General features: G+C 42.7%; 1 protein-coding gene across 2 annotated transcripts in view; it reads right to left on the reverse strand.

Moving 5' to 3' along the window:
* Nucleotides 1-960: 960 nt before the first annotated feature.
* DCDC2 (doublecortin domain containing 2) overlaps nucleotides 961-25,087 on the reverse strand; it is a 137,568-nt gene continuing 113,441 nt past the window's right edge. Inside the window, exons 8-10 of one of the 2 annotated variants that reach the window (XM_044295235.1) lie at nucleotides 22,086-22,186; nucleotides 11,331-11,489; nucleotides 961-2,393 (exon numbers count right to left, since the gene is read on the reverse strand). In XM_044295235.1, coding sequence (XP_044151170.1) covers nucleotides 2,295-2,393; nucleotides 11,331-11,489; nucleotides 22,086-22,186 — 359 coding nt within the window. In that variant the 3' untranslated portion in view covers nucleotides 961-2,294. Of the gene's footprint in view, nucleotides 2,394-11,123; nucleotides 11,490-22,085; nucleotides 22,187-25,087 lie in introns of both variants that reach the window. The other variant, XM_044295234.1, reaches the window with a different exon arrangement.

Genomic DNA, 25,087 nt, shown 5'->3' on the forward strand with positions numbered 1-25,087 from the left:
GTGCACAGCCCCATAGAAATGAATGGGTCCGGATTCAGTGCGGGTGCAATGCTTTCACATCACGCATTGCACCTGCGCGGAAAACTCGCCTGTGTGAAAGGGGCCTAAGACTTTGACACGGCCCCCACAACAGTATGATAGAATGACACTACATGACAGATAGGGTGTGTGTGTATGTATATAATATATATAATAGGAAAAGGATGGCATGGCAGCCTAGTCTGGTCTAGATTGTGACTAGCCAAAGGAGCGGGGTTTACACGGGGGGGGGGGGGGGGCCATACAAAAATTTGCTGTGGGGCCCAGTCACCTCTAGTTACGCCCCTGCCTCCGGTATCTTCATAGTTAGGCTCCACCCAGTGGAACCTGCCGGCGTCTCCTTCTCCCAGGCTGCAGCGCTGGCCAATCGCAGCGCTCAGCTCATAGCCTCAGGCTATTCTTGAAGATTTATTGTCTGGAACAGAAAGAACTTGCAATAGCAACATGTGGTGACATTTATAATTTTTAGGGCAGAAAACACTTATTTGAATCAGTAAAGATAAGATATATTCAGGGGTGCACCTAGCTTTTCTGCTGCCTGAGGTGAAAACTGAAACTCCCAGCTCAGACAGCGCGATACTGATGACACCGGCCTCTGATAGGCTACAGGAACTAGGACTAAAGCCTATTAGAGGAAACGGTGGACCGGAGAGACATCGCTCCCATGCCCCGTTGCAGTATTCAGCTGCATTGTTGTCCTGAGTACAGCGATGCGGTTGAATATGTAGAGATGAGCGTTTCCACAATAGAAGCGCTCATTGCCCATGGCTCATTGCCCCTCTCTTGCCCCTAATTGGTGCAGCCTAAAAGGCGATCGCCTCACCTGGCCTCATTGGTGGTGCACCCCCCTAGATATATCCTTTAACCTGTTTCACTCTTCTATGTGGACTCCAATAATATCCATCAAGACAGAAGTGATGTAGATAGTAGTTTATTTGTGATACAATATATAGTTTTTTAATGTGATATTTTTGCATAAATCAGTTTGCAGCTTTAGAATCTCTGGTTTGGAAAAATAACATTCTATATTATATATGTAATATGTGAGTATAAGAAATAAGTAATGCAATATAGCTTCATCCCATACAGCTGAACAACACACTTGGACGCCCGCCTCTAGCATCTACAGGGATAATCCGCAAATTGTGCATGTTGAGAAACTATTTTTTTATCACTTGAGCTCTCAGCCATTAACAAAATGGGTCAGATTATATCTGCCTAGATGGGTACAAACTGTCTCTTTGTATTCTCATTGAGGTTTCTGGATAATCTGTCCATGTGCGTTATCTCCATTTCATCAAGAGAACTACATTATGTAATTTTCAGTAAAGTTGCATAATAATGACGCGGGCCCAGTACACTCATGTCCGGAATTTATCTTTCTTAGTGTAAAAGGATTTCTAGTTCTTGACATTTTACACACCGAGAACATTTCAACCTGGTGACCACAGTAAACATTCAGAACGGAACATAGGTCGTTATTTGTCCTGTGTCTGCATTCACTGGCAGACATGACAGCTAGTAAACAGGGCCCATAAAATCTTTACATGCACAATGTAAATTACTGTCAACGGGCGCCACACGGTGTTGTATAACGTACAATAGCAATAGTGATGGAAGATGTTTTCTAATTAGCCTGAGCATTGTCTCCTAGGATGAATATAACGAGAACCTGGCTGTATGTTCAGTGTCTGATTGAGAACCAAATACTGACTACTATGTATTATAATTATATTACGTAAAATTCTATTAAATGTATTGGAATATATGTCTGTCTGGAGGATAGGTAGCTAAGAAAACAAGATGTGACACATAGCAACTAATGGGATTACACCCTCTTGTATGACAACTTAGAAAAGTAAAGATTGGTTGCCGTATGTTACTTTGTTATCTTTCATTGACTTGTACACCAAATGTAATAAAAGAAGCAACGAGCAATGTCTATATAGGAAGAGACTGGGAATAGTGCAATGGTACAGGTAATGTAATATGGCTTCACAAAACGTTCAAATTATGATTACAAAACATCTGGCGATATAAAAAGTAACCTAATAAATAGATAGGAACGACATTCTTGATAAAAAATAACCTGCCTTAGAAACAGTGCATATTCTGAAGCATTATGAGGGTGTGTATAGTGGAATACACACGTCTACAAACATATAGTATAATCCTCCAGCATTGTAATGATACAATAAAACATGCAGATTCAAGTATCAAGGTAGCATTGTAGAACAAGGGTCATCTTCTTCCGTTTAGACTGCAGCAACAAATTCCTTCTTCTCATCTTCACTAGGAGTGGAGACCTTCTCCAGAAGTCTTGAGGATGTTGGTCTTGGAAGTGAATATTCAGCCTACAAAAAACAGCACAGGAGATGGTAAATAATCGCACACACACCATCAAACTAGTCTAAATGGATACATCAATGGAAATCAAACAAATGACACATAAAATGTCTGTGTACCAAAGTAGATGAACCCCTATCCATTTTTTTTTACCTATCTGTAATTTGCCTACAGGCACCTTGAAGGGGCAAAATGATGGTTGTTTAATCAAAAATGAAAACTGCCCTGCAACAAGCCTAAAACAGAACATGCAGGCTGAAGCTAGCAGTGGGCTACCAGGACATAGGTCCAGGGTGCTGGGTCCCAAGGGGTGAAAATAACACACTTTTTACTTGATCAAGGCATAAAGATATAGGGATGAAGTCAAACTAAAACTCTACGGGTGAAGGAAAGCCTAGATTCTGCTTTGAAACATGTCGTGTTACATAGTTACCCAAGTTAAAGGGGTTTTCCCATCTTAACCTAGCTTTATGCCACAAATGTCAGATAGGTGCAGGTCCCACCTCTGGGACTCGCTCCAATTCTAGAACATGGCCCTGCACAGCGACCCTCCATTCCCAGCTGGCCCAGCTATTTCTGGCAGTCCCATAAAGGTAAATTGACATGTGGCCGTGCTTGCACAGCTTGCTCTGCATTCACTGTTATGGGACTTCCAGTGAATGAAGAGCAAGATAAGCATGTGCTCCCCTTTACTTTGGAGACCACGTTCTGGAGATAGGAGTGGGTTTCAGAAGCTGGACCTGCATCTATCCAAGATTTGTGGAATGAAATGTTGAGATGGAAAAACCTTTTTAAAGAGGACCTTTCATGGGATTTTTTTTTACACTAAGGCTACTTTCACACTAGCGTTTTTCTTTTCCGGCGCTGAGTTCCGTCCTAGGGGCTCAAATCCGGAAAATAACTGATCAGTTTTATCCTAATGCATTCTGAATGGAGAGTCCGTCCCTCAGGATGCATCAGGATGTCTTCTGTTCAGTCTTTTTGACTGATCAGGCTTTTCAGAAAAACGTAGCATGCAGTATTTTTACCTCCGGCCAAAAATCCTGAACACTTTGACTGAACCCCTGATCAGGCTTTTTTCCTATTGACTTGCATTAACGCCGGATCCGGCGCCGTGTGTTCAGTCAAAACGGATCCGGCTTTTGCATGTTAAACCCGAAAAATAGGGAAAAAAAGTTAAAGTCCATAAATGGCGGATCCGTTTTTTCCAATGCATTTTTCCATTGTGATCGAAAGCCTGATCAGGATTCAAATGTAATCAGTTTTCACACGTTTTTCCGGATCCGGCGGGCAGTTCCGGTGTCGGAATTGAACGCCGGATTCAAACAACGCTAGTGTGAAAGTAGCCTTATACCTTAGTATGTAGTCAACCTCCAGCAGATGCAATATTTATTTTATTTTTTTCTTCAGCTTGTCCCCTTTGTTGCAACACTATGTCCCCGCTTGTGTTCTGGCTTCAGTACAGGGAGGACACCTCAGCTCTTCTCTGTGGGCCTCTCCTTCTGTCCAATCGCTGCGGACCACTGCATAGCCAGGGAGAAGACAAGCAAGTACCGTACTCGCTTACATAGTCTGTTCTCCCTTGCGGAAAAGTGGTCCGCAGCAATTGGAAAGCGTCACAGCCAGGAAGAAGGAGATGTCCACTGAGGAATGCTGAGGTCTCTTCCTCCCTTTACTGATGCTAGTAATTAGCACAAGGACACAGCGGGGGGCATTGCGGGACAATGGAGGAGACAATCTGAAAAAAAGAAGCTGTGGTATCTGCTGGAGGTTGATTACATACTAAGGTATTAATAAAAATAAAAAAAAAACAGGAGAGGTCCTCTTTAAAGCAAAGATGGACCAATGACATCAACTTCTCAATCTCCCTCACGATCCCACAAAGACATATATTTTCTAGTTGAAAATATCTCATACTTTCATCTTATTAACGTTTATTATCAATATCATTACTCATAGGATAAGTGCAATTATGTTATTACTACTTTATTTTAGACAGCTAAACTGCCTGCTTAATCTGCCTTGAACCAATCACAGAAATTACAAATAGCAAGGAAATGGGCAACATGGCAAATCTATGGATTTAATGTAATATTCACGATAAAATTCATAATGTCTAATCCAGTATAATTGACTTAGCTACCGTATATCCTCATTATTTTATACTCATGTTTTTCTATAAGTATGACTTAGATTAAACCAACATTTAAATAATCAATCATTTAAATAATCAACCCTTCATTGACTAAGGCCTCATGCACACGGCTGTTGTCCCCAATGCACAGGAAAAGTCAGTGCGGCGGCTGGGATGGTTTGAGCCCCATTCAACTTGAATGGGTCCGTGATCCGTCCGCACCTCAAAAAAATAGAACATGTTCTATTTTTTTGTGTGGTGTGGAGGAACGGACAGAAACACCACGGAAGCACTCCGTAGTGCTTCCGTGGGGTTCGGTGCCTCCGTTCCGCACCGCAGCTCCAGATTGCGGACCCATTCAAATGAATTGGTCCGCATCCATGATGCGGGGAGCACACGGCCTGTGCCCGCATATTGTGGACCCTCTGTTTGCGGGCTCCAATACGGCCACGGCCGGGTGCATGGGGCCTAAATCACATTACAGAACATATTAAGCTAAGTACCCAAAGCATGCATACGCCCCTGTCATTTTATTCCTTATAAAAGATTTGAGCTGTCAGTATTAGTCATGTATATGTTGAAGGGGTGAGCCTCTACATGTATATATCTGCTCATGTGCCTGGAACAAAAGGCAGAGAATCGCTGTTATTAAACCATCAGTGCCAATGTCCAAGAGTTTAATATGCTTAATCCTTGTCTACAGTTTGATTGTTACTTACACTGATGGAGTATCATGTGCAAGGGCAGACTGGGAAATTACAGTGGACCTGGTAGAACATCTAAAAGTGGCCCCATTTTGTAGGTGGGTCAAATTGACACAAGGTGGGCAACACAAGTAGGCAGGGTCAAAGGAATAGGCAGCGCCAACAGAGGTAGGTGGGGCAATCAATACCCTAGTGCAGCACAAAACAACGTCCCAGCAGCACAAAATACTGCTACCCTCACCACAGTAATCAACTGTATCACTGTTCTGAGAATGGCGATATAGTTGAATTTAGGAGGACACCTGCAGCCACCAGTGAGGTGCATAAGTACATGATGATCCTAGCATTAATTAATGCTGAGAGCTTCAAATTACCATGTATCCAGCCCGTGGCCATGAGGAGGGCTCAGGTGGGCCCCTGGGCATTGGCCCACCAGGAAATTTCTCTGCAGGGTTTATGACATCTGTCCACAGAAGCGTGAGGCTATAAGTAAGGAACCTTCAGCTATTAGCCAGAGTGGTCAACGGCTACAAAGAATGTACAGTATCTGCGTTGGAGGACCCAGAATGTCCATTAGTTACTTTATTGATTAATTTATCATATAGGCCTCTGCAGGGCAACAGAATACTTACTACCAAGCCTCAATTCTACAGATTACAGCTGATTGCTGGGAGAGTAAAGGTAGACATACACATTAGCTTAACCTTGGTTAAACTGCCGATTTCAGTGGAACTCGTCCGATTTCAGTGGAACTGATCTAATATGTACGGGGATGCCCTAGCTCTCCTGCGATGGCAGATCTCAAGTGTATGAAGAGTTGGCATGTTTTAACAAACCTAATAAATTTGTTCTCAGGGGGAGATAAGCCACCACCAGAGGAAGCAGGCAGCTGCTAATTCTCTTCTCCCAAGTATACATGTCTATGGGTGGATTGAAATAGCTGACACATGAAGACAGCTATATAAAGGGTACAGCCAAGTGCAAGGCTTTCGTGTTGTGAATCTGTGGAGAAGATGTAAGCTTGGTATTTTCTTTTTGCATCATTATGTTTAACACCATGTTACATACTGGTGTCATTTCCCCATCGCCCCAATCATAGACACACAGTCCACACCGCTTAGGCCAGTGATTGGATGAATGAGTATCTCCTGCCATTACCTATGTGTTGAGTTAGAACTGGGAAGCATTGACCAGTAACCATTGTAATAGCAGCAGTAGGCGATTGGTGACAGTGTGCATAATTTATTAATTTTTTAAAGCAGTGGTCCCCAACCTTTTTTGCACCAAGGACCGGTTTCATGCAAGACAATTCTCCCAGGGACCGGGTGGGAGGGGAAAAGGGGGCGGAGTTTCTGGGGCGGGGCTTAGGGGTGGGCGGGGCTGACCGATTCACGCGCATAACAAAACACAAGGTGAATATTAAAATATATAACACTATATAACGACTATATAAACTGACTATGGTCTCTGCTGCACTGGTCTCTGCTGCACTGTACCGTATTTTTCGCCCTATAAGATGCACCTAGTTTTAGAGGAGAACAACATTTTTTCATTACACCTCAGGTCAGACCAGCAATCAGACCCCCAATGTTAATCAGACCTCAGATCAGACCCCCAAACCTTTAGCCATCTATTAGCCCCCAATGTCAGCCATAAACCTCCCCAATGTCAGCCATAAACCTCCCCAATGTCAGCCATAAACCTCCCCAATGTCAGCCATAATCCCCCCCAATGTCAGCCATAAACCCCCCCAATGTCAGCCATAAACCCCCCATTAGCCCCTCATGTCAGCCATAAGCCCCCCATTAGCCCCTTATGTCAGCCATAAGCCCCCCATTAGCCCCTCATGTCAGCCATAAGCCCCCCATTAGCCCCTCATGTCAGCCATAAGCCCCCATTAGCTACTCATGTCATCCATAAGCCCCCATTAGCCCCTCATGTCAGCCATAAGCCCCCATTAGCCCCTCATGTCAGCCATAAGTCCCCATTAGCCCCTCATGTCAGCCATAAGCCCCCATTAGCCCCTCATGTCAGCCATAAGCCCCCATTATCCCCTCATGTCAGCCATAAGCCCCACATTAGCCCCTCATGTCAGCCATAAGCCCCCATTAGCCCCTCATGTCAGCCATAAGCCCCCATTAGCCCCTCATGTCATCCATAAGCCCCCATTAGCCCCTCATGTCAGCCATAAGCCCCCATTAGCCCCTCATGTCAGCCATAAGCCCCCATTAGCCCCTCATGTCAGCCATAAGCCCCCCATTAGCCCCTCATGTCAGCTATAAGCCCCCCATTAGCCCCTCATGTCAGCCATAAGCCCCCCATTAGCCCCTCATGTCAGCCATAAGTCCCCCATTAGCCCCCCATGTCAGCCATAAGCCCCCCATTAGCCCCTCATGTCAGCCCAATGTCCCCCATTAGCCCCTCATGTCTGCCCAATGTCCCCCATTAGCCACTCATGTCACCCATAAGCCCCCCATGTCAGCCATAAGCCCCCTATGTCTGCCCAATGTCCCCCATTAGCCCCTCATGTCTGCCCAATGTCCCCCATTAGCCCCTCATGTCTGCCCAATGTCCCCCATTAGCCCCTCATGTCTGCCCAATGTCCCCCATTAGCCCCTCATGTCTGCCCAATGTCCCCCATTAGCCCCTCATGTCTGCCCAATGTCCCCCAGGTCAGCCATTAGCCCCCAGTGCAAATAAAATAAAAAAATACTTACCTCTCCTGCTCCTAGTCACCATCGCGATCCTCTTCATTCATTCTGCTGTCGGCTGTGTATCGCGGCGCACAGTGTGAGGTAACAGAGTGACCTCACGCTGTGCGCAGCCCTGCACAGCCGATAGCCGAGCCGAGGACCAGGAAGTGGTGAGTACAGATCCTTCACCACTTCCTGGTCCTTCTGTACTAATGAAGCGCTTCCATAAGGGAAGCGCTTCATTAGTACAGCGTTAAAGACGGCCCTGATCGCCGCGGCCCGGCAAACCATCCTCCAGGGCTCGGTCCTGGGCCGCGGCCCGGCGGTTGGGGACCGCTGTTTTAAAGGACATCTCTCAGCAGATTTGTACCTATGAACCTGGCTGACCTGTTGCATGTGCGCTTGGCAGCTGAAGGCATCCGTGTCCCATGTTCATATGTTCCTGCCTTGCTGATGTTTTAATATATGCAAATGAGCCTCTAGGAGCAATGGGGGCGTTGTCATTACACCTAGAGCCTTAGCTCTCTCTGCAAGTGTCGCGCCCCCGTCATCACGCCTGGTCCTGGTCCTGGGAGAGGGGGCGGCAGTTGCAGACAGAGCTGAACCTCTAGGTGTAACAACAACGCCCGCATTTTTTTAGCAATTAGGCACATATGAACATGGGACCAACACAGAAGTCTTCAGCACAGCCAGTTTCATAGGTACAAATCTCCTGACAGATGCCCTTTAACCACTTTTTCAAAAACAAAAAGACAAATCCTTTAAGCCAGTCCTTTTTGGAAATAAAAAAAGAGGACCTTTTCACTCTATCATCATAGCCTCTGTTCTTAATGGGAGCTGTGGTGTTCCTAATAATGACTGAAGATGTGTCCTTATTATCCCACATATTCTTCTTGGTGAAGTTCCCGAATATCACCTACACATTTCTTTTTTATAAGACATGCCTATGTAAAGCAGTCAAGGTATATGTTACCAGACTAAGTATCACACTACAGCTAGAAATCACTGTTCAAAATGTAATTAGGCCAAGTCATTCTCTCAGCGCCTCAGCCCTGCACTTGCACTTTTGCCTTGCTCTAGTAGACTAAGCTTTAATGCCATTTACTGAAACAGTTAATTTCATTGAGAAATGTGCATAAACCAAATGCACATTTCTACTGTACGGCTGACCCCTACTGGTCTGTGCACATGTTTCATATTGTCTTGTGTCATAGTCTCTGCTGTTCTCTATCCTTGCCCTGCTCCAGCATGTTCTCACATCTCACCAGGGTCATCGTTCTTTTATCTGCTCTCCAGGACACAATAAATCCTTTTGGTTAATACTATTTTCATCGGGAGCTATCCATACAGGTGGGCATGTAAAAGTCTACAAATAAAGGGGACACATCTAGCATATCACCAAAGGCACAACTGTAGTCTTTGAAGGCATCTAACATCATTCCCAGCACCCTAATAAGCACCTTCAGACTAGTGTACCTTTCAACAGCTACTTCCCTGACCAAGTGCCTTATCCTGTATCTCCTACACAGGAATTGCCATGAGGAATGGCGACATGACTGGCAGTAGAGCCACCACCTTCATTTTATAACAAGTGGATATTACAAATCCATATTTCCTTTTTTCTTTTAAAGCAGCGCAAATAATACAATCGTTGCTAATTATTCCCTCAGTATCAATTAGCATGTACTCAATTTGAAATAAGCTACTATTACTGTGCATGAAGACTGATTGCTGAAGTCACACCTTAATGACTCGTGTACAGCTTGTTGTTCTACAGAAGCAGCTCTATTAGAGACGGCTGACCTCTGATGGACCCACAATTATGCTTAGTAAACATGTTTATTCATGACCATAAGGATTCTTTATGTAAAGTGGTGATTATCCAGATGCCCCTCTTGGCAAGTCACTATGAGGTATAAGAAGGCGAACAGGAAAGCATTCCCAAACTTTAGGGTGTAAGACATAATGGGTAAAAAAACTCATGTTACAAACTCTGGACTTCGGCTGATTGTGGGGGGAACGAAACAGCTGCACTTGTGAATTGTTGGAGAACAGCAGATGTTAAGGTTTTCAGAGGGTGCAGAATAAGACCGAAAACAGTGACCAAATGTAATGTCTGTGGTGGTAAACGTGGCAATGCAGGGATTACAACATATAGGGATGGGAAAAGAGTGGTCCTACAAAGTATAAACTGGGTAGTCATAATAAACTGTCCACCAAGACCATAAACTATGGGATTACATAAAAATATGATTTGTTTACATTGCTTCACTTTTTGAAGCATCATACCAATGCAGCTGGACAGTCAGATGAAATCTTCCATGTTAGTTTGTCATTAGGCTACAGATTTACTATTACCCTTAGGGTCCATTCACACGTTGTTTCTTTCCTGATCTGTTCCATTTTTTGCGGAACAGATCTGGACCAGTTGCGTACCCATTCATTTTCAATAGGTCCTGAAAAAAAATCAGACAGCACAATGTGTGCTGTGCGTTTCCGTTGTTCAGTTCCGCATGTCCGAAAAAATATAAAACTTGTCCTATTATTATCTGCAAAATAGGATCCTGGTACAATACAAAGTCAATGGATCCGCAAAAAACGGATGACATACGGAAACATTTTCAGGAACAACGGATCCGCAAAAAATGGACCGAAATTCGGGATATAGAAAAATACTGACGTGTGAATGTAGCCTTAGTCTGTATCTCAAAGTGACAGTTTCAAATGAGAGTATTACAGGTGCATTTTGGCATCCATATTACAAAGAAGTGTCCCAGCTTGACCACTTACAGTATCACTGGGATGCATGATGTGGTGAGTTTGGATCAGTGGATTTGTGGTTGGGCTGGAACACTCATCCACATGTAACACAGAAGCAACAATGCACCCATAATATGCTTGGGTGAAATTGGCCTTTACCTGCAAATGGATTGTGAACCCCCTACAACCTGGATCTGTCTTACTGGAATGCTCCTGCTTGTGAAGGAAGCTATCCTACTATAAGGCTACTGCATATGAGGTGATTTTTATACATGGAATTCCCATACAAATTGGTGAGACATCAATGTCAGGACTTTGCACTAGTTATGCTGGACATATAATTGATAAACATGAAATAGTACAAACAGTTCTGAAATTTCTTTGCACCAGTATAACCAATATTATATACTAAAAATGTTTGATATTTTTATGAGCTTATAGTTTTACCTGACTTTGATCAGTTCTGTCTCCATCGTGGTCTTCATCTTCTTCTCTCCCATAAATATCATTGTTAATTTGCCCAATGCCTTCACCATGTGTGTCTACTGAATGTAATTGCTGATCTTCTTCCCAATGTCCATCTCCATAATTATCAATCACATCTTCTGAATCATTGTGCATCTTCCCATTATTTGCTTCGCCTTCATGACTTACCATACCATGTTCCTCATTTTCACTTGTTTCTTCCTCATGGAGGTGATCTTCTTGGACATTATTATGGTCATCTTCCTGTTCTTTTGCATCTTCAGCAGTCTCCTCATCCTCTTGACCCTCATTGTCTTGTACTTCTTCTTCAACTGTTTCAGCTACTCTCTGTAATAATTGAAGAACCATTAAAGACAACACCTTGAGAGCCACAGTTTGATGACAGCTCTGCAGGTAGATAACGGAAGAGTATTTATTCAGTTGTTTATGTGAAACTGTCACATTTTTGCTAAACTGAAGAAATATATCCACTGCTTTATATCTCAGGTAGTCTTTGAACTAACAAAAGTATGAATTTTGGAAAGTCTGCAGCTGGTGTTTATTTCATCTTTAGCAAAGCTATATGGACTAAAATATGCATCAGAACAAGGCCACAAAAGGTAGAATAAAGCTTTCAAATACAATATATGTGTATTTCATTCTGGCATCAAAAAGTCAACTCTGACTTTTGTCTTTCCTAGACAGAGCACCAAGATAAAAGATCTAAGAATGCTAAAAAGCATTGCTTCTAAAATGTATACAAAATGGCAACTTTCCTCTTATGTTGCTTGTAATTTATAATGACCAGCAGCATCAAACAAATATTTCTTTGGAGAAAAAGGTGATAAGGTTGACACTATTTCTAAGAGGAAACTTTAATCTAGTTTATTTACATGATGTGACAATCGATGCTAGTTCTCTAGTTAAAGTCACCAAGGGTCATCAATCAATAGGAGTCAGAAACTAACAGATAGCAGAGTACAGCGATCGGCTGGGTCCATCAGTCCCATAAGAATAGTGAATAGAGAGGTAGTGTGCATGCCTGGAGGACTCAGGACCATGTTTTTATGAGAGCTGAGGGATCCAGCAGTGGGACCCCCATCGATCTAGCAGTTATCTCCTATCTAGTGTGGTGTGACATGTGCCCATGTACATGGCAGAGCTTAAGGGCCAACTGTTTAGCCGCAATTTTATGTTTTGAAGGAGCTTACCTCCAGGAATTCAAGAAGAATGGGGGCAGAAAAAGACCACAAGGTCTATCTGCCCTTTTATTATTTCCTTTTTATTTAGCTCTTAGGATAGACATACAATACAGTGAAAAAAATGTTAAACAGGTGAGGGAAAAATGCAGCAAAATAAGAATGCTTTCAAAAATAGAAGTGTGAATAATTTGTTTTCATTTTTATTAATAAAAAAATGCTAAGTGAATGAACAACATAGAAATCTAAATCAAGTCAATATTTGGTGTGACCAACCTTTGACTTCAAAACAGCATCAGTTCTTTCAGGTACACATGCACACAGTTTTTGAAGGAATTCAGCAGGGAGGTTATTCAAAACTTGGTACTGCATGATGGAAAAGTATCTGGCTGTATTTCTCACCATTGAGGACACCATGAATCCTAACTTAATCCCCAACTCTACTGAAATGTAGGCAAAAAATTGCAAGAAGCCTCAACCATGCTTCACGGTTGCCTGCAGACACTCATTATTGTACCACTCTTCAGCCCTTCAGTGAACAAACTGCCTTCTGTTACAGCCAAATATTTCAAATTTTGACTCATCAGTCCAGAGCACCTGCTGCCATTTTTCTGCACCCCAGTTTCTATGTTTTTGTGCATGGCCTTGTTTCTGCGTCAAACGTATGGATTTTGGGCCACACTTCTTCCATGTAGGCCACATCTGGCCAGACATCTCCAAACAGTAGATGAGTGTACCTGGGTCCCACCGGTTTCTGAAGTTAATGGCACTGCTAGACATCTTCCAATTTTTTAAAGGAAGTAAGCATGATGTATCTTTCATCTGCTGCACTAAGTTTTCAGCAATGGAGTTAGGGATTTGGTCAGGATTAATGGTGTCCCCAATGCTGAGATATACAGGCAGATACTCATCCATCATGAGGTATAATCAGGGAGGCATCTGATTGGCTTTAAATTTATTCTACAGCAGGACAACGACCCCAAACAACCAGCCAATATCATTAGGAACTATCTTTAGTGTAAAGACGAACAAGGAATCCTGGAAGTGATAGTATGGCCCCAACAAAGCCCTGATCTCAACATCATCAAGTCTGTCTGGGATTACATGAAGAGACAGAAGGATTTGAGCAAGCCTACATCCACAGAGGATCTGTGGTTAATTCTCCAAGATGTTTGGAACGACCTCCCTGCCAAGTTCCTAAAAAACTGCGTGTACCTAGAAGAATTGATGCTGTTTTGAAGGCAAAGAGTGCGCACATGAAATATTGATTTGATTTAGATTTCACTATTAACACTTTCATTTTTTAAAGCATTCTTACTTTGCAGTATTTTTTCCACACCTGCCTAAAACTTGCAAAGAACTGTATGTTTATCCTAGGCATGTTCCATTCACATCTCCTCTAATTTTATTCCAAGCATCTATTACTCTTTCAGTAAAATGTTATTTTCTGATTATATTCAGATTTTTCTGATTTCACCTACGGTGCACAGTTGTTTACCTTTTCTCATATCCACAATATGTGAATGCTAATCATCTACCTTTTAGGATTTTTACTATGCAAAAAGTGTCCCATACCAAAAATCTAAATACTGCACAGTACTTGCGAATGCAATCATATCCCACCACTGTAGGATAGGGAAGGGGAGAGCCAGAATTTTTTTTTGAATCAAATCGTTTTTATTGAAACAATAGCCGTAGGACATCATAAAAACAATACAGTCTTTCCTCATCATATCCACCATGTGGAATCGAAATACAACAGTTTCCATATAAATACCAACATATGTTTATACCAGGCATCTGTATACAACATGTACATTTGTAGAATCCGGTAATGAGACAAAAATTTGTACCTGTCCTAACTAGCCCAAGACCCCTCCCAAGTTCCCAACCCCCCCCCCCCCCTCACCCATCCCAACCCCCTCCCCACCCAACTAACTGGTCATGAGCCATCCAAGGTCTATATAACCACATGAGTATGAGATAGCCATTCACTCCACAATTTATCAAATTTCTGATAACACCCTCTCTTCACAAACACCCCTTTTTCCAATATCAACATGTCATGCACCTTCCGTTCAAACTCTTCTAATGTGGGCGGACTTCCCTGGATCCACCTCATGGCCACCAACTTCCTAGCCACATACAACAACCTCCCCACAGCCACCTTAACCGATTCAGTCCCTCCAATCTCAGACACATACCCCAATACACACACCTTAGGGTCCTTTTGAATTTGCAAAGACATTTTACTGTTAATCATATTCCTGACAGCATCCCAATAAACACCAATAACTGGGCAAGACCACAGCATATGCAACAAATCTCCGCCCCCTCTTCCATACACTTAGGACACTTATCATCACTTCTTACTCCAACCTTTTTTAGGAACACCGGCGTTTTGTATACTCTATGTATGATAAATAGTTGGGACAACTTGCCCTGTTCACTCAAGGACACCCTGGGGACTCCTTCCAGTATATCCTCCCATTTATCCTTAGACATACCTCCCAAGTCAGCCTCCCATTTCTTCATTCTTAAGAGCGGGAACTCCTCTAAGAATTTATCAAGTAAAAGAGCGTACACCTGTGATATCAGCCCTCTTTTCCCCCCTCCTGCCGAGAGAACAAGCTTATGAACCGTCTCCATTTGTGCTATCACACACCCTTTCCGCAGCGTGACCTCAAGGGCATGCCTCAATTGAAGATATTTATAGAACCATCCCCTAGGGATATTAAATTCCTGCTGCAGGTTCTGAAACGACTTGCATAACTTGCCCTCCATCAATTGGCCAATTCTCATCACTCCATGAGATTCCCAATTCCGAAGTCCTGTCATGGCAAAAAATTCAGGCAATAGGTGATTATTTCTAATAGGGGAAAGCTCACTGATTCCACCTACACCTCTCAGTTGCTTCACCTTTGCCCAAACTTTTTTCATAAGTTCAACCAGAGGGACTTTTCCCCTCCCACCATGCATACCTGACCCTTCCAGAATACCTATGAGGTCACGACTGCCCAACCAACTCTGCAATATCTGCCCTGTCATGTCCGGCACTTGGAAGCTAATCCAACCCTTGAAATGCTGACACTGGGAAGCTAAAAAGTAAATCCATGCATTAGGAACAGCCAGGCCGCCTTCAGACTTAGGGTACTGCAATGTCTCCAGTTTAATCCTGGCCTGACCATACTTCCATATGAGATCCCTAAATATAGAGTGAACTTTCTTAAATCTGTCCAGGGGTATCCACACGGGAGCATTGTTCAGTACATATAGCAACTGGGGCATCATAACCATTTTCAATAGATTCACTCTACCCACCACCGAAAGAAAAAGCCTACACCATGACCTCACCTTCAACCTAAAGTTAGCCAGCAACGGAAACAGATTAAGATCCTCAAAATCCGATAGTCTAGGAGTTATATACAGTCCCAAGTATTTAAATTTATCCACCCAGGGAACCAAACTATCTACACGCCTACCCGCCAGGGCCTGCCCATCAATCGGCATCAAAGAGGATTTTTGCCAATTTATCCGAAGCCCAGAAAAGCCTCCAAATTTGTCAATCAACGCCATGGCCGCATCCAGGGATGCACCCGTGTCACCCATAAAGAGCAGAGTATCATCCGCGTACATGGCCACTTTATTATGCAACTCGCCGTACCTGAACCCCTCTATATTTGTTGATAAGCGGATATAGGCCGCAAGCGGCTCTATTGCAAGAGCAAACAACAAGGGCGACAATGGGCATCCCTGTCTGGTGCCCCTGGCGAGTGCGAAACAGTCTGACAACCCTCCATTTGCTCTGATTCTCGCCTTGGGACTAGAGTATAGGACCTTTACCCACTGAACGAACCGCGGACCAAATCCCATGTTGCTCAAAACCCCCCACAGGTAGCTCCACTCCACACTATCGAACGCCTTGGCGGCGTCAAGAGCAAGCAAGGCCCTGTCTCCACAATTATCCGCCGGAATATTTAGGCTAGCATATAACCTACGAAGATTAATAGCCGTCGACTTCCCAGGCATAAAACCCGTCTGATCCGGGTGCACGATAGTCAGAATCACCCTGGACAGCCTGTTCGCCAACACCTTCGCCAGGAGCTTAACATCAGCTGTGAGAAGCGAAATTGGTCTGTAAGAATCCGGTATCTTTGGATCCTTCCCAGGCTTAGGTAAAACCACAATTATAGCTTCCTGCATCGAATGTGGTAGCGAACCTGCCTCCAACGAGTGCTCAAACACCTTAAGTAATTCAGGAAGTAGTATCCCTTGCAACTTTTTATATACCTCTACAGGGAGGAGAGCCAGAATTTGATGCTACCCGCAATCATCTCTTGTGGGACAGAAAGGTGAAATATCTGCCCTCCTCACTTCTTTGTTAATGATATTGTGACTGTAGAACAGTAGGGCAGTCCAGAGGTGGGCTAGTCTAGGCTGCGTCCTATCTTTTTATGAGCCCATAACAAATCAATATGCCACCTATGCTCTATGTACTTCCTTGCTACCTTCAATGCTAGAGTAGTGTTTAGTGACATGTACAGTAGTTATATACACTAGTCAAAGGGCTATATTGTAAACAGTCCAAAAACCAAGGACTTGCAACTGGTTTATTGCTAATTTGTGTCATACAATAATATATATTTGATCACTTTCTGCCGCAATATGAAAGGTGTTATCTATTACATTACATAAAAGCATTTTCAGCTCAAACCCCCTACTTACAAATTCCTGGAGTGTATTTGCCCTAGAGTTAGCTATTTATAAAAGGAAAAATGAAATAATTAGTTATTGTCAGAGAATGATGATGACCAGCTTCAAACGCAGCTTTCATTTTGGACACTGCATGCATTATTGGTATTCCCTTTAATGTCTGGCTGGCACTGTGTGAACTCTGTAACCCTTTACTAATTTGCTTACTTGGAAATCATCTCACAGTGCATTTAGTGTACAGAAAAAAACCTGAATGTAATGCAAGTTAATGAGCTAATTATAAGAGACTGGAACTTGTCTGATGCAATATTACCAGTCAGAAAACTGATGGTGGTAGCACTACCCTTTACATCTTCTGTATATGATAAGAGGACATCATGAAAATGTTTAAGTATATGGAAATAGAAATACCTCTTCACATGACCAGGCCTCCACTACAAACATAAAATAGTTCATGCCAGAATTTGATATATGTGACAGCTGGTAGGCCACCATATGACGAGAGTGAACGCTATACTCGCCATTTTTCCAGCATATGGACTGCAGTTGTATCCTTTATTATTGGTTGTCTCTTTAAAATGGGAGGATTGACCCAAAAGGAAGAGATTACAGATGGTCCGTGTGTGCTGCCTTATTGAAGCTGTTATTGGCCTGAGCAACAAGTAGGCCGGGAGCTTGTTCCACTTGGGTGGAGTATGATGTGCTGGAAGCCATTCTACTCATTTTGGGATAAAAATAATTTTTTCAATTGGTCTTTATTAAAAATATTCAGCAGATTTTGTTATAAAGGGTTAACTGTTGGCTTACTTGTCAGCATCTTACTTTTACCTTGAGCCGTTATCTGCTGGCTATGTATATCCTTTATCTTTGAAGTACTCATACTCATAAACACTTATTTAAGCCATATTCAATATCAGTAAGAAAAAAACTGAGCTATAATGATTGTTTATGAGGTTGGGAGCCATCAGCTAAGGTGCCTGATGGGAAACAATATAAACACAGTGCCTAGTACTGGAGAATCTCAAGTCTGTACAGAGAAAGGGACTGTAAATCTTAAATAAAGACAGAAAAATGATTTTTTAGCTCAAAATGAGTGCAATGCAATAATTTTAAAAAAAATTGGTCACAAAGGTATCCATAGCCTTTAAAGAACAGGGCAGAATGATGTCAGAGAAACAAATATAGTCAGTGGGAGATGATTGAACAGCTGGGCTTGTGTGAAGTACCACAGACACTGACTGTGGCTTTTGTGAAGTGAACAAGAGCCTACAATTAGGGCTGCAGCTAACGATTTTTTGAATAATCGATTAATCGGGAAAAAACACCAAAATGACAAAAATATTGGGTTTATATGATGTTACTTGAAAAATTATGTTCAAAGGCCATATTAAAAAAAATTGTGAATGGCACTGTTATAGGGGATCTGTGGATGGCACTATTATGGGGGGAACTGTGGATGGCACTGTTATTGAGGGGTTCTGTGGATGGCACTGTTATGGAGGGGTTCTGTGGATGGCACTGTTATGGAGGGGTTCTGTGGATGGCACTGTTATGGAGGGGTTCTGTGGATGGCACTTATGGAGGGGATCTGTGGATGGCACTTATAGAGGGGATCTGTGGATGGCGCTGTTATTGGGGATCTGTGGATGGCGCTGTTATGGGGGGGACCTGTGGATGGCGCTGTTATGGGGAGGACCTGTGGATGACTATGCTATGGGGGATCTATGGATGACACTATATAGCATCTTATGCTATATGTGTCATCCACAGATCTCCCCCATAGCAGTGTCATCCACAGATCCCCCTCGCCATAACACTGCCATACACAGATCCCCCTCCCCATAACAGCCCTGGCCCCTCCGCTCATAGCAGTATTCCTTAACCGGCAGTAACTTTTACTTTAAATCAGCGCATCTTCTTTCACCTTACAATGAAGCTCCAGTAACAGGCAAAGCAGGCGGCGGCGTAACGTCACTTACTCACGTGACACGCCTGCTCCACCTACTTTATGAATAAAGCAGGCGGAGCATGCGTGTCACGTGAGTAAGTGACGTTACGCCGCCGCCAGCTCTGCCTGTTACTGGAGCTTCATTGTAAGGTAATAAAGGTGCAGTGATCTAAAGTTCAAGGACCCGCAGGCATAGAGCCTGACCACCCGCATAGCAACGAATCGGCCGATTATTCGATAACGGTATTCGTTATCGAATATTATCGATAACGTTGATTAATCGTTGCAGCCCTACCTACAATATGTGGGTTACACAACTGTTCAACTGTTCATGTTGCTACCTTGTGTGTAACTGAAACAAATATGATTTTGTTCTTCAATATCAATTTTTGCAGATGACACTAAACTGTGTAAAGTAATTGACACGGAAGAGGACAGTATACTGCTACAAATGGATCTGGCAGATGAGGTTTAACACTGACAAATGTAAGGTTATGCACATGGGAAGGAATAATGCAAGTCACCCGTACATACTAAATGGTAAAACACTGGGTAACACTGACATGGAAAAGGACCTAGGAATTTCAGTGAACAGCAAACTAAGCTGTAAAAACCAGTGTCAGGAAGCTGCTGCCAAGGTCAATAAGATAATGGGTTGCATCAAAAGGGGCATAGATGCTGTGATGAGAAGATAGTCCTACCACTTTACAAATCACTGGTCAGACCACACATGGAGTACTGTGTACAGTTCTGGGCTCCTGTGAACAAGGCAGACATAGCAGAGCTGGAGAGAGTTCAGAGGAGGGCAACTAAAGTAATTATGGGAATGAGGGAATTACAGTACCCTGAAAGATTATCAAAATTAGTGTTATTCAATTTAGAAAAAAGACGACTGAGGGGAGATTTAATTACTATGTATAAATTAGAGGTGGGACGAATCCAATTTTTTTTCGAATCCGAAAAGGTTCTCGAATATTTCAAATCTCGAATCCTACGAATCCTGTACATAAGAATTGTGTGAACGGTGTAAGAAACGAAGTGATCCAAACTCAATATTCTTTTAATATGAAAAAATAAAGAGTCCTTACTTTTTTCAACAAAGTATTCGTCAACACAGAAAGAAAGTAACCTCAAGGACGGAGGCTGAAGAGGCTCAAACCACATCAGTTTGTCTGAACCTCCTCCTTCTCCTCCTTTTGTGGGTGGAGAAAAAATACTTGGCAGGAGAGCTGTGCAAACAAGTCCAGAGAGTGTCACCCGCTGCCCGGGCACGGCAGAGGCGGCCGCCTGGGACTCGAGGTGAATGCGCTCCTCAGGCTGTTATGCGGTGCTTGCTTAGGGTTTTACTAGGGAAAGTTCACGGGTAGGGAAATAGCAGGCATCTCGGGAGGCACGGGGATGTGACGTCGCGGCGGGATTCGTCGGATTCGAATTTCTTAAATTACATCGGGATTCGAGTCCATGAATCCAGCAAAATTCAAGGGATTAGTGTATTTGACAGATTCGTCGTCCCACCTCTAGTATAAATATATCAGGGGTCAGTACAGAGATCATCTATTTATCCCCAGGACTGTGACTGTGACAAGGGACATCCTCTGCCCCAGGAGAAAAGTAGGTTTGTACACAAACCTAGAAAAGGATTCTTTACAGTAAGAGCAGTGAGACTATGAAACTCTCTGCCTGAGGAGATGGTGAGTTCAGTAAAAGAGTTCAAGCTGGGCCTGGATGTATTCCTGTAGTGTAATAATATTACAGGCTATGGCTACTAGAGAGGGGTCGTTGATCCAGGGAGTTAGTCTGATTGCCTGATTGGAGTCAGAAAGGAATTTTTTTCCCCTTAAGTGGGGAAAATTGGCTTCTACCTCACTTTTTTTTTTTTTTTGCCTTCCTATGGATCAACTTGCAGGATAACAGGCCGAACTGGGTGGACAAATGTCTTTTTTCGGCCTTATATACTATGTTACTATGATTGAGTACTAAAACCATTAAGTGGACTGTGCTTCTTAACATGACCACAACCACTAAGATTTTGTCCCACTATATCTGTAATAATGTTCAAGAAATACAGAACATCATCTGGTCCATGACTAGCTTCTTTTAAAGAGGAACCTCTCCATTAACACCACCCTACAACCATCTTTGTGCTTAGTTTTCAGTGTAGTATAGTGGTCACCTTGGTAGAGGGAGCTTGCTACTAGAATCTAGCAATAATAGGTTAGATTCTCACCTGTCAGAGACAGCTGGTGACCCTAAGGAGAAGGTGAAAATGGTTTTAACCCACAGGGGTTAATTTTTAGTTACAGCTGACTCCTATGGGTGATGATGCAAGTCTGTTTCCTCAGCCTACACCATCACTTGTGCATCAACATCACAGGGAAGGAAGTACTCCCTGTCTGTACCCTAAATGTACAACTCTGTGCAGAAAGGAGTTAATCCATTTTTCAATTATTTGAACAACTGACAAAAATAAAAAGACTGAGATGATGCCATGACCCAAATTCTGCTATTAGTGTCAGTTCATACTGTATGTTAAGTACTCTGTTTATTAGAAAGTCCATTAGGAATGACTAAAAAAATCCATGTGCCGTGTAATGTGAGGATGAATATACAAAAAGGTGACTTCAAAGCACTCACTGGTCCAATTAGTGCAGCATACATAATTATACATTCAGGAGGTATTTAAGAGAGCTATAAAGCATGTACTACCGCAGCTATAAAGATCAGCTTAAATGTAATCTTGCCATATCTACAGGCCTACTTTGAAGCCTCGGCAGCCTCTCTTAAGGCTAGATTTATAAAAGGTTACCTAAGGCAATGTCAACATTATGCAAATTATCCCTTAAAAATAGTAACATTTACCAATCTATAACTCTTAAAAAAAATAGCCTGAAAAGGCTTTGAATGTTTGAAATTAAAGGCACTCGTCTGCATTTCCACTTTAATTAGCTGCTGGAATATGAGCTTTAAAATGAGTCCTTTATAGCTTTCCAGCCTCAGCTGCTGGTGTTCAGCAGGCAAACAATTTGTATTATTTTTCTTTTTCTCATTACCATTTGATGGCTTAAAAGCTGTAAGGCAAATTACCTGATCAACCGGAACCTCCACTTTAGTGTTTTCATCTTCCTGAACTTCTGATGCCCCCCACATTTCTGATCTGTCTTCGCCAGCTTTGAAAATGCCATCATCTGCACAAAAAAGCAAGAGAAAATATGGTTTCACTGAAATATGGCTCGATTCTGGCCCTCTGTGGTGAAATAAAACAACTACAACGGCTGGACTGAAGATTCAGCAAAATAAAGGTGTAATACCAGAGATCATACAGTCACCTGGGATTCACCAGTCATCGGTAAGTGACATGGAACAGCTTGCACTTGTATCGGCAGATTATTATGCGTCATACTGAATAAAGTATGTATCATTCCAAGCTCAGCAAGATATATATATACACACATACAACACTTTAATGAGCCTGACACTGAACATGGTTATTAAATACCCTCTAGGAAACTTGAATTTAATATAATTTCAACCTACACTTGCCCCTTGTCACAGTAGTGGCTGCAGTCTGTTACACTTAACTTACCTGGTGGGCCAGACCCACCTCCCACTGTCACTTTCTAGGTGGGCCCGGCTGTCATGTCCGTTCTATCTCTACATGCAGGCTGTACCAGGCTCCTGCTCTGGTTCTTAAAGGGCTAATGAATGCGCCCAATCTTTACCAGCCAATGGTTGGCAACCTTGGGGTATTTCAGGCACCTTCCCCAGTGGGATGGTGCCTTAGCAATAGGTTTCCTAGTGTTATAAGTTCCTGCAAAAGTGTTCCATTCTGTTGTCTGCTGTGTACTGACCTCTGCCTGTTTACCATATTCTGACCCTCAGCTGCCTGACCTGTGCCTGTTACACGTATTGCTTCTACGCTGCCTGCTCTGAATTTGGACTCATTACCATATTGCACGACCCCCATGGGACAGATGAAGAGAACGCAGCTCTTGCACAAGCATGGTAGCTCCTACAAACAGCTGATTGGAGGGGGTGCCAAAAGTCAGACCGCCAGCAATCTGAAATTGATGACCTTTTCTTACAATAGGGCATCAAGTTCATGAAACCAGAATACCTTTAGTATACGGGTTGTACTTTAAAAGTGTGTCTAAGATGAAATTTCAACCTAGCCTGTCCTACATGTTGGGTGTTGGCCTACTGCAGTCGTCTAAGATTTTTCTAAATTACGTTTAGTGGTTGTTCTATTACTTAATATACTTACTTTTAGAAAACATTTGCACAAGCCAAACACTAGCCACTGCAGTGACGTGGCGACCCTAGGGACATCACTACAGTGGGCAATGTCTAGCTGGCCCACTCTTGTGACATGCTGTCCCTATGAACAACACGTCGTCAGGCCAGGGTAGAAACAGATGTGGTGAGTAACCCTGGCTGGTGAGGAATTCTAAGGGTAAGCATATTGAGATTTTTATTTTATCCTTGAGTAAGTAAATGCCTGCATGCCTACACAAAACCTCTTTAAAGTTCACAAAAATCTTCAGCCCCTATTATCACTATGCGACCGAATCCATTTACAGAAGGCAAATGATTGGTACTAGAACTTGTAGCAAACTAGAGTCATAATTTGAAAAACGAAGGAAGAGAATTTTTTTAAAAGGTTCCTTCATCTCTGATACCTTTCGGAATAAAACGCAAACTCTGAACAAGGTACCTGTTAAATGGCACTGACTTCCAACAGATGGATGAGTCTTAAAAGATTGAACTCATTCAACTGAAGAAAAACTCAACATCTGACAAGACCAAAAAGGCACATATGAATAAAAAATGAACACACACTCTGACTAGACGGCCTTAATTATTTCCTTGCTCTCCACACACATGCATATGCATGCAAACATGTCTTACACAATCAATGACAGAACAATTTATCACAGATAACACTACAACATATGGTGAAAATTGTGTCTAGCTGAATCTGAAGGGGAAAAAAAGGTTCTTTCTTATTTTTTTAAATAGGCCTAAATATAAGCACCATTTATAACGCAGCCAGTGTGAGATATCACCATTCCTTTTTATATGGGAAAGGAATTAGAAAATAAAATCATACAAACATAGCGGGCCTTGAGCTAAATGTTACATAGCAATATATCTGAGGCTCCTCTTTGTAATCTAAACACGTGCAAGTCCTTTGGCATCCTGGATAATCTATGCATATGCCTTTGTAGCTGAGGTAACTACATACAATAAAGTTGGGAAACCATTGTGTTTAAGAAATAAAAAAATAAAATGAAATAAAAGCCATAAAGCCAGGCATTACATCATCTTTATCTGAATTTCGGAGAACATAGCGATTGTTAGTAGTCCCTGATATAAAAGGGAGGAGAATACAGTTTAAATGAATAGAACCATCTGCAGCTGGAGAAATGTAACGGCTGGTCCACGGCAGCTCTGTCTTGAATCTTTCCTTTATCTCTTTTCTTTGACATCAGACCATAATTATAAAATATGGGGTTTCAATTTAAATGTTACAAATCTGGAAGAACATTTTGAAGTCAGGAAAATCTAAAATGAACCTTTAAGCTGAAACAGACAGCTCAACAGAAATAAGTTCTCTAGTTGTGGATTCACACACAGCTTTTTTACACAGTAGAGTCCATTCACACGTCTGCAAAATGGGTCCGCATCCGTTCCGCAATTTTGCGGAACGGGTACGGACCCATTCATTTTCAATAGGGCCGCAAAAGATGCGTACAGCACACAATGTGCTGTCCGCATCCGCACTTCTGTTCCACGACCCAGCAACAAAATAGAACATGTCCTATAGTGATAGACGAACATCGGCCGGGACGGTTCGCGAACGCGCGCTCGCGATAAAATGTTCGCAAACCTCGCGTCTGGGCCCCATTGACTTTAATGGCAGGCAGCGAACCTGAAAAACCTTTAGGTCATATTTGCAGCCACCAAATACTTACTAGAAGTGCACAAATAGTCCCACAACATGGACAGTGACATACCGGAGGGATTATTTGCAAAAATTTCCACCAAAAATACGTATTTTAATCAGGGGCCATTTTTATGCATCTTAA

This window comes from Bufo gargarizans, chromosome 5 (genome assembly GCF_014858855.1).
Source record: "Bufo gargarizans isolate SCDJY-AF-19 chromosome 5, ASM1485885v1, whole genome shotgun sequence".
In the NCBI taxonomy this organism is placed as follows: Eukaryota; Metazoa; Chordata; class Amphibia; order Anura; family Bufonidae; genus Bufo; species Bufo gargarizans.